General features: G+C 36.6%; 1 protein-coding gene across 1 annotated transcript; it reads left to right on the top strand.

The window, feature by feature from the left end:
* The first annotated feature begins 5,457 nt into the window (after positions 1 to 5,457).
* On the top strand, positions 5,458 to 7,388 carry LOC136249390 (uncharacterized). The gene is made up of 7 exons (XM_066041371.1): positions 5,458 to 5,700; positions 5,778 to 5,892; positions 6,015 to 6,145; positions 6,202 to 6,528; positions 6,580 to 6,685; positions 6,737 to 6,846; positions 6,959 to 7,388. Exons 1-7 carry the CDS (start codon positions 5,554 to 5,556, stop codon positions 7,229 to 7,231), a joined length of 1,209 nt encoding a protein of 402 aa, XP_065897443.1. The 5' UTR covers positions 5,458 to 5,553; the 3' UTR covers positions 7,232 to 7,388.
* The last annotated feature ends 5,799 nt before the right edge of the window (positions 7,389 to 13,187 follow it).

Genomic DNA, 13,187 nt, shown 5'->3' with positions numbered 1-13,187 from the left:
TTTCAGAGGTAAAAAATGTATTAACCAGACATGTTGGGATCAAAATTTTTGTCCTTATTATGGAGGTTTTTTCTATTGTGTACTTAATTGGGGAATTTAGTAAGAAAGGTTCCACTGAATTACTATTCATTGTAGACATTATGTATATAAAGTCCTTATTAATGAAGCCAGAAAGTTAATCATTAATTACATTACCACAACTTCCTTCATTGTGTTACTGACATCAGGTTTACTGACGTATACCTCCTGACAAGTTATGACACACATACATTAACAACATGCAAACAAACCTAACCAAAGGATAATTAAAAGAATAATATTAAACAATGGGAATATCACTGACACCTCACTCGGTCAACTAAGCTGCAGATTTCTTGGCCCATACATTATGTGTACTATCTTAAGGTCATCATTGTCATCAACAACAACAACAATAACTACATAGTTTACAAGTTGTTATCAACTAAAAGGTATGTTACAGTTGCTGTCCATTGATGTATCAATCAGACCATGCTTTGTTATTGAATACTGGAATGTGGTTTACTAGCTAGTTAGTAACCTGTGATCTGACCTGTTGTTACTGTTAATCAGCAAAACTAAAAATAAAACTGAAGTGTCTTACCGACAGCTTACTTTCTGGTAATCATTGGCAGTGTTGGGCAAGTTACTTCGTAAAAGTAACTAGTTACATATTACATATTACTTGCAACAGAACTATTTAGTTACAGTTACATATTACCCATAAAATAAAGTAACTGTAATAATATTACTTTCTGTCCACAGCCTTAAGCTGTCACGTGTGAAACTACCACCTTATCACGCGACATGATTGCGTTGTTGGATAATGTGCAAATCTTGGTTATAAGTAAGAAGCTAGTGAATAAGCTTCATTCAGTAGGCCTCGTTACTTTGTTGTGGTTAGGCGTTACTCAGAGGATTACTAACGAGATTAGTAACTTCGTTACTGTTAGTAATAATATTACGTCATATTAGACTCGTTACAGCAATTATATTACTTAGGTAACGCGTTACGTTTGTAAGTAAAGTATCTTGCGTTATATTACCTGTTTTCATAGCGTATTTCGTTATATTACTTTGTTACCACAAAAGTAATAATATTACATAACGCGTTACTCCCAACACTGATCATTGGTATGGTGGTGTGTGTAAAGCTGTTGCTAAGCTTGATGGAGCTGCATGCTTGATGCAGGGCTTGCAGGCGCCTACAGTGTATATAGTAACATCACTATTATTAAAATAGTAAGTATTTCAGTCAATTTCTTCTCATTAGAATTTACTGCTAAGTAACTACTACAGCTGTATTTAGGTGAGAGTTGCATCAACATTTAACAACAGTTAGCAAAACCAACCATTACCAAAATTGGCTAATGACATTTGTGTGCATGCATGTCTATTGCGCACCCATGTGAGCAAAAGGTTTCTACTAGGGCAAGAAAGGAAGGCTGCATTGAAGCCTATGTTAAACTTATACAGGTGTAAGCTTTGCTCTGAGGTAGTTATGCCATGGGTGAAACAAGCCAGACAGGTTTTGAACATGTGCACATTTTGAACAGCTTTCCTAATGGGCTGTATGAGCTTTTAATGACCAAACAAAGCAGTGCTAGCGCAGTCCTTGTTGGCCACCAGAAATGGTGTATGCCTCAAGATGAAAGGAAGCGTATACACAAGCAGACTCAAAACTTACTCGATAATTTTTTTTTGAGAAAACATGGCAGCCTGATGAGCTATAAAATAGTGAGAAGATACTGCATGGCTGGAAATTTTCGAGACAAGTTTTTTTTTTTTGCTGAAACATACAAAAAAGCCAAATACTTTCGCATTTTGGATTTTATTCATTAAGTCCCAGGAACAGTCGGTAATATATGTAGTATTTTGCGAAGCTGTCATCACTTGTCTCTTGAAAATTTCTGGCTATACGATAATTCTGTGCATTGTTTATGGATAGAAGTGACTTGTTCTAGCTGCACTTATTTCATAAAGAAATAATTATTGAAATACAAAAGACATGGAATTACAGTTAATGTTGTGTGCAATACTACATAGTATTTACATTTTGTATACATTTCAATACTTATATAGTAGTACCAAGAGTACATAATAATAGAGTGGGGAGTCTCTCTATTATTATGTACTCTTGGTAGTACTATATAAGTATTGAAATATATAACTGATTTACATAATAGTATAGTAGCGCTGGGTGTCAGTTTTTAGAAGTAACACTACATCAGCTTGTTTACATTAGTATATAGGTCGAACCCCAGATTTACATTGGTATATATAGGTCAAACCCCAGAGGTAGTTATTGCTAATCCCAGTGGAACCATCTAAAATGATGATCAAGTATCAGAGGGAAAAAATATTAATGTTGGATCATTTCATTTCACCTAGGGGCTTGGCAATCTGTTGAATCTAACATAAGTCTTGTAATTTCTCGATTTAATGTTTACAAGTTTGCCAGACTGTTTTTATTTATTGTGTCACTGAATAGGAGAAAAAACATTTCCCCATGTAGTCTGACCCTTTGCGTGCATGTCTTTTACTATAACTTCAGTTGGAATTTAGTTCACAAAGATACTGACAAGACTCTATCCTGCCTTTCCCTTTGTTGCTACACAAACTCTTATACATTTCACTTGAACCACTCTGGATGCTGATGAAGGTATGTATATAATACAGAGAAAAACTGAACCCTCTCTTTACCATGTATGTAGGTAAAATAACCATGCAGTTAACCACCTAATTTGGGTGGATTCTAAATCAGTATAAGCCAATAACTCCAAGTTTTGTGAATTTGGTTGAGGGAAACACCTGCATTGTTGGGATTTCCAAGCCAAGCCAGGAAATCGAATTCCAATAAATAGTGTATGGAGTGCAGATAGATAATGTCATAATCAACAGCAAATAAACATCACCTTAGAAACGTTGCAACAAAACAGGTGGCATTGTATAGAGTAATTCAAGAGCATTAATTTTTGTGTAGAGTACTATAGAGTACTATAGAGATCATGGGCATAGAGTAATACTGAAACAATTATTCGGATATTTGACTATTCGGTTGGTATGGCATTATTTGATTCATTAACATGCTATTCCAATATTCTTTGGCACTGTAGTAAGCTGTGATAAGATGAATAAAGCCAACAAAGAAGCTTGAGATCGTGGCATATTCATACTGAAAAATTCCATTTAGAAGATAGAAATAGCTCTCAGGCTTTATCAAGAAAGATATCAGTATTTATTCATGCTTAAAAAACAATCGGTCGTTTTGTTCACAGCTATTTCATTTCACTACTAGCATAGAGTAATGACTATTTTGCTTTTGTATATACGTAGTATTTTGCATAGGGAATGTAAGTAATCATGCCGCCCATTGACGAGATTTTCCAAACAATTGGTTTGACAAATTTGCAAGCTAAGGTTACAAAAGGACATAGACTGCAGGTTGTTAAAATGTTTTATTAATGACAACTGACCATTTCAGTTGACAAATCCCTATATTATAATAGATATCATTAAAACTGGTATAGGGTTACATTGCCAGGTAAGTCCAGAAGTTCATTTAGGTAGTACTCTTGCAGTCACTCATATGTAGCTCGTACTTTTGAGAAGTGTCACCAACCTACATAGTAAAGAGTCCCGCATACTTGGTTTCTAGTCTGAAGTGTAAAGGTTATTAAACCGAAAGGCTTCTTTATGATGCATTCCAGCAATAAGTGGCCGGGTCACACGTTGAAAGCCTGGGTACAACACCAGTCACATACGCTATGTTCCCAGTAGTAACATTCACATGAAGGGTCGAGCACTGTACACACACATAAAAATAAAACAAGCTGGCCACTAGTAAAAGTTCAGGCAAAAACTCGTACATAAAAATGCACTCTGTCGCCTAATCCAAAAGCCCCTTACATATACAATGGTTCTGGAATCATCCCATCGGTTGGCAGTAACTGGTATAACAACTCCAGCTGATAGTGGCTGCAGCAGTGGTTCAGTTAGGACATCATCCTGCAGCCAGCTAGCAGTTAGGTCACAAAACTCATAATGTTCTACAAAAGTCAGTCCTCCATGACGACAAACCATACAATGATTTATACTGTGTCATACACAGTGACTAGGCACATTCTGTAACTGCCAGTTATACTGAAAATGCAATGCATCTTGCAACTCTTGCTTCTTTAGAACCTTGTTCCTGGATCAAAAACCACAAAGATGAGCATTTCACACTTGTCAGTTCAACTGTGCATTGATAGAGTGGATCCAGATCTTATCGCATTGGGAGATCAAATATTGCTGTTTGTTGATGGATCTCAGCATACATAGATTTATAAATCCCAGGTACCTGGGGTTTATAAATCTATGATCTCGGACTTGATGGATTGAATACGAAACTGTTTAGATTGCTGGTTGAAGGTTAAAAGATCACTGATATCCTCTGAGAAGAGTTGAATTGATCAATGTAGCTAGAAGCTAAGACCGCTAAGATGGCATGGCAATTAAAGAAAAGAACATGGAGCACGACCAGCGAGGCAATTATCTCACAGCACCCTAATTACGTACTCCATACTCACCTCTATTTCACATAGTCCAAGTCAAATCAAGCAATAAAAGTTCACTGTGCCTCCTATGGCTAGTCGTTATATATAATTTAAAGGATGGAAGAACTGGTCCTAATGGCATACCACACTGTAACTCTAAGCTAAGATGTTCTATTTAAAAAAGAGTTTTACACCTGCAGCACTAAAACAACAGAACCTACAGAACAAAGGATACAAGAGAATGAAAAGGGGGCTTAGATAGCCTTGAGGTGTCCCTCCCCCAGTGCTAGGTCAACTGAGGTTGGAATATGACCCTTAAGGGGATGAGCGGAGGAGGAATGACAACCCCTGATGCTGGTTGCAAAAGGGAAAAGCCAAGACGGCAGCGAAGCCAGCTCATCATCTTACATTTGATTTGATTTATATATCAGTAACGTCAGTAACCTCCAGGCAATTGGCTACAGCTGTTCTTCCTTGCCCAGAGGAACACATCACATACTGAGTAAACACCAAAACAATACAAAAACGACCAAACATATCAACACAATTACAAAACAAAAACAAAGAGACTACACAATTACGAAAATAACTAAAAGACTACACACACATACAATAAGGAGTTTTCCACTTGCGAGACAAGAGGAAGCCGGGTCAGACGCTTTAATATAGGCTACGGTAGTAGAGGCACCCATGCCACCTGAAGTGGAGAAAACGAGAGGATTAAAGTTCCCATGTTCGATCTCTCGAACTCTCTCTTCATACTGACGACGCTTCAGACTTTCATGTTGGCGGTAGCAGCGATAGGGGTTGGAACGGTTGTATGGCGTTGTCCGTTGTATGACGCTGTATTAGATCATGCAAGCGGGGAATTCCACTGGGTTTCCCGTTCTGCAGGAGATGTGCCCTATAAATTAAAACAGCTTCAACTATAGACTAAGAGTTAGATACTGCGGGTACCCGATATTGAATAAACCATAGCTACGTAGTGTTAATAGATATGACAAGCGAAAGCAGACCTCCCAGCCGCGCTGAATCCGAAGGATATTACTCCTGGCCAACAGCAGACAACGAAATTGAGCAATGCGTGATGATTTCCACAAAACAAAATCTGGATGCCATTGACGGTGGAGACAAATCGTATACGGTAAGCATGCGGGATGGGACGAAGAGTGAAATGCTCCACGCAGTTAGCTAACCAAATCAAATGTATTTTGCTTGTAGACACCTATCCTGGTGAACACTGGTGAAAGTTCCCAGAGGTACTTAGCAGCGAAGGGTTTGGATGATGTCATGGCGATACGAAAAGTCGCAAACCCAGACGATCGTCCAGGAGGAGGTACGCACATCATACTATATACACTAACTACATGGAGGCTCCACGTTTTATTTTGCATGCACAGCAATTATGTTGCTATATAGAGTGATCCTTACTATGTATGTATGTGTTAATTTGTGCAGTGCTGTTCCGGAAAGAAGTGCACCTACTTGGAGAAGATCTAACTGCAGTTGTACTAAGAAATGAACTTCATAATCCAAATTATGTTGTGGGTGTTAAAACCATCAAAGATACACAGAAATTGCACTTCCTGGTGAGTGATTGATGAACATCTACATAACTATCACATTATAAACTGTCTGTGTTTAGGAAGTGACTACACCACCCAGCAACACCCAACTATGGAAGAGAGGATTTAAGAACGGCATGTCCAATGCCTATTTTTCATTATACTTGACTGAAGATCAGGCTGGAAATGGTGTGCGTTACTATGCATTACCCGATAAAGACAAAACTACTATGATATTGAGGAGTTCAGATACACTAAACACTGAGTCTACTGAAGTGTGCATATTTAGTTGGCCTAAATTCACACCCAATGAAGAAGACAGTAAACCAATGGAATTATTTGCAGCTATCCAGCCAACTTCACCAACATTGGATACTAGTGAAGACTGTACAAAGAAAAATCACAAGGTATGAAATGTAGGTGTGTGCATTTAGATAAATTATGTACTGGAATTCTAGGTTCACATTGAGGTAGAAAGAAATGACAAAGATCAGTATATGGTTGTGAATGATCATGGTCATATTACAACGAAGACAAAGGATGATCAATTTGATGATACAAATGGTAAAGCTATACTGCGAATCAACATACATGACACCGATATCCTCTTTATAGTGCTTTTCATCTGGAAGAACCTACAACGAAAAGATGGATGCTATATTACACTTGTGAGCAATAACAGGCAGGTTGGTGTAGACAGTATTGAGGATGGAGAAATTTTGAAGGTAAGTCAACAAACAAAATACCATATTTATATATACATATATATATTCCCTTAAATATTGGCCTTGACGATGCACCATGAACATGTTATACTCCTTGCTTTTGTTCATTCAGTGTGGAAACAACTCTCATCACCAAATAAAAGTGGAATACTTTGAAAACAGAGCAAATAGTGAGCATTTTGCATTGTCCTTTACATCACCAGACAGTGGCCAATCATACTACATTTTACCATCAAGTAATGAAGAGCCAATGAAGATTCACAGTAGCCCAATTGGTGATGTGTACATCTTCAAAATAGGAGACATTGATTGTATAAGCAAGGAAGGAGCTTGTGTATTTGAAAGACTAATGAGAACTACTCAGCCCATTCAACATGATGTCTAAAAAGTGAAAGATGAAAACTGTACTATTAGTGGATAACTCCTTAAAATGGCACACTTGCCCTGACCTCTTGTGTACATGATAATATTATGAATGACTATATTGTATATTGTATGTTGGATGAAATTTTATCAGTCATAACATAATTACTAATCATAAAGCTATTATAGGTGACACCAACTTTATCACATTCACCTGTTCAGGGCATGCACGCACGCATACACAACACACACAATCATGTCTCAACATGTCTTCAGTCTCTTCCCACTATCTAATTCACCCTCCACTATCACCACCACCAAAGGAGAAATTCACATGATGTATTCTACAGTACATGCTAGACAATGAAACTTGATATGACCATGCATGTTGTCACGGAGATTCAGGAATGTAAATAAACCAACCACACACATACAACGCTATTATGTAAGGCACTCTGTACTATGTATATGATGTAATGGCAACCACTTTTATGGTGTAATGGTCTTCTGTTTCATTGAGTCCATTATACGTAACATACAAACAAAGAAAGGACAGTGATGACAGTCAATATATAGGAGGATATTATACTGATAAACTGGCACTGAAGTTAATACATAGCTATATGCAATTCCTCTAATTACAATTGCAAAATCCTTTCATAGGTGGGGGTAGGTCATGACGTGTTCAAGCCCACGTATACTATGAAGCGCTAGTTAAAATATTATTATTAAACACAGTGATACTACCTGTTGGAAGTTCTAAATCAATCCTGTTATAATCATCTATAATCACTGTTACTGCATGTTGGTGTGAAAACCATGACTGCCATGCATTATCATCACTACAAGCCCTATTTCACCGTAACAGCTGGGTTTTTCAATCGAGAATCACACCGTTGCAAACAACAAAATATGTACCACACCCGGCCACCCCTTCCTCTACTTTTTGTATAGAGACTATTTTCTCATGTGAAACTCTTTCAGTATTATTTTGCACTATACTATTATGAACTCACATGGGCTTGTCCTACACCCTTGGGTATTGTTTAAAATTTAGCCTGCTAATTTTTTTTTTGGTATACTGAAACAGCAGAAAAAAGATCTTAATAATTCAGTCATCATTCATTTGATTTAAATTCACCAAGTAGCTAAATCATTCAAAATGTCTTAAAGACAACCTGTGTTGTTGTCACGGTTAACAATTGATTTTTTGTTTAAACTCATGACATTTGGCATAACTATTCTTCCATGTCAGAGTACACTGAGACACATATAAATACACAAGTACAAAACTGAAAAATATACAAGACATGACAAATACAAAGCAACACAATTAAATAACACACACAATTAAATAATACACAAATTAACTACTATTAGTCAGATAGTGAATCTTTGTTAAAGTAACAAATTCTCCATGCTTGCAGGGCACTTCAAATGGTAACTTATTCCACCAGTAAGTGGCACTATGTCAAAAATATTGCTGTGTTCTAGCCGGATGATGGTAAGTGATGCTAGCAAAATAGGTTTTACACTGAGTGTTATAGGATAGGATATTCCACGGTCAATCACAGTGTGCCAGATGTAGGGTTATAGGATTAGGTGAAAACTAAAAGGATTGTTTATGACAATCTGGACATGCATGTAATAAGATACTGTCGCGATGACTATTTCAATAGTGTATTGTTATATCATTATGAATAAATGACCTAACCACACATGAGTGAACCAATTATTCACAAAAACAAAACTGAAAACCTCAAATTATTACTGCTGTATTTGGCATGACCACCAACACATATAGTAATGTGTAAATACCATGACTATTCAAGCAATGGCTTAGACTTCTTCACCAGAATTTGAAGTTATGGCATAGCATCCCAACTCGTATTGCAACCCAGTACAGTGATAATGACTTACTTACCAATATGATATAATATGAGATATTCTGGTTACTACACTGTAAATTTGGAAATATGAATATTATACAAGATTGTCACAGGAATCATACAAAATGGCCATTTTGGAAGACTCCTGTGGAAATTTTGTATGACATTCATATTTCCGAATTAATAGTGTAAGGTGTCTTGTATGTGTGCATAGTGATGTTGAGGTTTTACACAGGAGATAGGATAAATACAAATTATATTCATATACCACACATTAAGTATGCCACGATAGTTGTGACATATGACATGATGTCGTGACATAAAGCTCCATGATATGATATGAAATAGGCTTTTTACATAAATATCTCATAATAATGCAGACTTTTCCATTCATTTTGATCAAAATTTGATGTAATAAATATGAGAAAATTGACATGAGCAATGTTGGTTGTTGATGTCATAGTTTATATTGCTGATGTTTAAGTTAATATTTTACATGTTGAATCAAAATAGCTATACAGTTTCATAAGTAACAGCTTCAGTTGTGAAACTTTAAAAATTGCTTATGTCGTGACATAAACCTCTGTGACATGTGACATAAAAATTTCTATGTCGTGACATCCCTACCACACATGATGGTAATCATAAATCACTACAAGAGTACACCTATACCACAACATGTATATACATATCCCACACATAATCAATTAGTCCATATCCTGCATTAATTAACCTTATATCCTGTATAAACTCTGGAGCTACAAACAACAGCTGCCAGCTGTTCAGTAACTTGATATTATTAAAGGGCACACAGAATACACCATAAATCAGAAAAATCTCAATGTTTGAAATATCCGTCATTTAAAATTTCAACACAACATATTTTCATCATTTTACGAAACGACAAGATTTTATTACAGTGAATTTAAATGCCATCATGATTACTATTAACTCAAAACACTAGCAGTTCTGCTGGATCCAATCAGTTGGCATAAAGCGATTGTGCCTAGCACTAGCAAGGTAGCCAAGTGAGCCTGCCAAGCTTTCAACGAGTTTTCAGTACGAAGCTTCTTACTAGTGCTGAAGTGTAATATAGAATCAACTTCCCAAACTAAACTTTCTTGTGGAAGATGTGGATGCATGACACCATGAAAATAAATAATTCATTGTTTTAATACTTGTCGATGGAGCCAAAGATGAAAAATGTTTGACGGCAAAGTTTTCCTGATTTATATTTATGGCAATAGAAATTTGGCTATGGTTAGTATATATGAAACTGCTATCAGGGTGTCTTGGAGGTGCCTGATTGTCTAGATTGAAATGCACATTGCACACTGTATACTGTACTGGCAGGTACGTAGCTGAAAAATAAAGCATATTCCACACTTTAGTAACTGCATACTCTACTTAATTATGTTGTTTTATATATAAATTTTATCATACTGTTTGTATGAATTGGCTGGAAAGGTTCCAATTGCAATTATTCACAACTAGAAACATTACACATGCCCATCAATTCATGCAACATTTACTTCACTGTGGTAAAAAAAATGAAATTGCCACCAGTTTGAATGAGCTAAGGAATTGCAGATTTATAGCAATTGTGTCATGATCATGACTCATAGAGTCGGGCATATTCAGATTTCCATTTTCATATGTTCATTTGCTGTGAAATTGTCTTCTTTCAGTATAGTTAGTGCCATTCTTGTGTAGTGTTCCCAAGCCACAATAATCTGTTCGTAATGATTTGATATGTTGAAACAGTGTTTCTTCTTGCCATTTTGATACAGGTCATATATGGTGTTAAACATGTATTTCCTAAATGCTCTTCGGCATTCCCTTTTTATCACTACTTATAACACAACTAGCATTGGTACCTACCCCTTGTGCAGGACCGTTTTTCATTCCACACTAACCACAATGACAAATCAATATGAAACATTAAAGATTATGTCCTAAACTGTACTGTAGTATGCATGGTGATATTGCCTTTAGATGAACCTTATTCCAACATGTAAGCCAAAATGATGTGAACATGCGGGTTAATTAAACAGCAGAATAGCATGCAAGCTAAATCAATACTTATTATCAAGACATGTGCAGCCTATGTGGTGCTATAAAAGTACCAGTCCTATCATGCTAGAACTGTAACATGGTCAATAGAAGGAAATGAATCAGTACAAAAACTAGTTGAAGCAGTACTATTTGCCATAGCTATATTGCAAGCAAAGGATTGAACAAATTTAACTTAACACACAGGTGCACACTTCCTGGCTAAATTGTTTTTATAATTTAAGGAAGCAAGAAACATCACTAAGAATTGAAGTTACACAAAGAAGGCACTTATGCTAATAGAACAAACGAGATGAACACACAGACAAACAAATATGCACCCAATTGGTCTGCCCATGCCTGTACTATACCTATTACATGTGCCACTATATGCTATGAACTTACTGTGAGGAAAGCAAAGAGAAGGTATGCATTGGTACCTGCTCTATGTACAGGACCATTTCAGATTGCTTTTAATTTTTTTATGAATCTTATTCTACCATGCAAGCCTAATAGTAAATGAATTGAACACTAAACAGCAGAACCACACACACATGTACGCAAAAGCAAAAACAATGTATTATTATCAACACATGTAAAACTACGTGGTACTATTAATACACACAAAAAGTGTAGCACGGTCAATAGCTATATTAACTTAACACACAGGTACAAACTTCCTGACACCTTGTTTTTATGATTTTAGGCAAGCAGTTAACATCACAAAGAATTGAAGTTACAAAAGAGATGGCACTTACTCTAATAGAACACACAGACAGACACACAAACCTGCACCTAATTGGCCTGCTCATGCCTGCCCTATATATATTAAATGTGCTACTGTATACTTTTCCAACAGTCCTTTATGTAATTTTCCCCCTACATCATGGTCTTCAACGTGCTGTAGTGGATGAAGGAAAGCATGTAGAAACATAAACTTTGTGATGTAGCCAGATGACGAATGTTTTAAGCTGATATTTGAAAAGGTATGTCATGAAAAGGTGGCACTGAGAAGAAAAAAGGTTGGAATTGAACCCTGGACTTTTGGATTAACAGTTCTATGCGCTAACACTAATTTGTGGTTTTGAGTGTTGGAAAGTATGCAACTACACATGGAGTGGGAGATGAGAGTTTACCTGCTGTGATGATAATGGATAATTTTAAAGGCCAGGTAACAAAGGATGTGCTTACACTATTGGACAGCAATGCTGCACTTTTGCCCCCAAACATCACAAATAAACTTCAATGCTTCGGTTAATAAGCCAGTCAAGAGTTTCGTTAAGAGAAAGTTTGAAGAGTGACATGCTAAATTTTAAATAACTCAGAGGGCCAAATCCTACTTGCCAAGGGCTTGAACCAGTTGACTTATCACCACTACCAATAATGATAGAGCTATTTTCAGGATGGCTTGTAGACATGTGTAATAATATAATTATTACATTTTGGAAATCTACAATTTATCGTAATGGGTTCTTTCATGCAGGGATTTTAAGAGCTTTTGATAGTGTAGATATAATGATGACGTGTTGGGGAGTGCAGACAAGGAAAATCAAAAACTGTCTAGAAGTAAGATAAGGTGAACAGTTCATCTGAAGATGAAGCCAAATGATTTGGAGTATAAACCATCTACTATACAAGACCATGTGCACAGTTAGCTACAGAACAAATAGAAGCAAAATACTTAGTTGTTACATCAGTCACACAGACATGTGCAACCTCTTCAAAACAGCTTTGTGGATGAATGGCATAATCAGTCAAGCTATAATGCCACACTTTTGTTTTGTGTGTGTGGCCAGGTGGGAAAACCAGGGCTGTCCAGAGACTTCAGAGGGTCCGGAACAAAATATGCAGGGCCCCCAACAAATTGCCCCTCTCTGTGAGCGACCCTGGGGAAACTTCTTTCACAAAGGAAAGAGGTTTGGTTAAAAGTTAATGAACAAATCTTTCCTTTCTTTGTTCCATTTTCTGCTTCACCTTATCACTAGCTAAGTGTAGTTGTCTCAATTTCTGTCTATTAGGTTAGGTTCATAGGTAATC

The sequence above is a fragment of the Dysidea avara genome, chromosome 3, assembly GCF_963678975.1.
Source record: "Dysidea avara chromosome 3, odDysAvar1.4, whole genome shotgun sequence".
NCBI classification, from domain to species: Eukaryota; Metazoa; Porifera; class Demospongiae; order Dictyoceratida; family Dysideidae; genus Dysidea; species Dysidea avara.
This window is presented reverse-complemented; position numbering and strand designations above follow the sequence as displayed.

What these genes read in the sequence shown, in the direction of transcription:
- LOC136249390 (XM_066041371.1), top strand. Translation starts at nt 5,554, where the DNA reads ATGACAAGCGAAAGCAGACCTCCCAGCCGCGCTGAATCCGAAGGATAT. An exon ending in AGACGATCGTCCAGGAGGAG is followed by an intron (nt 5,893 to 6,014) that starts GTACGCACATCA and finishes TAATTTGTGCAG; the next exon opens with TGCTGTTCCGGAAAGAAGTG. An exon ending in TCAATTTGATGATACAAATG is followed by an intron (nt 6,686 to 6,736) that starts GTAAAGCTATAC and finishes TCCTCTTTATAG; the next exon opens with TGCTTTTCATCTGGAAGAAC.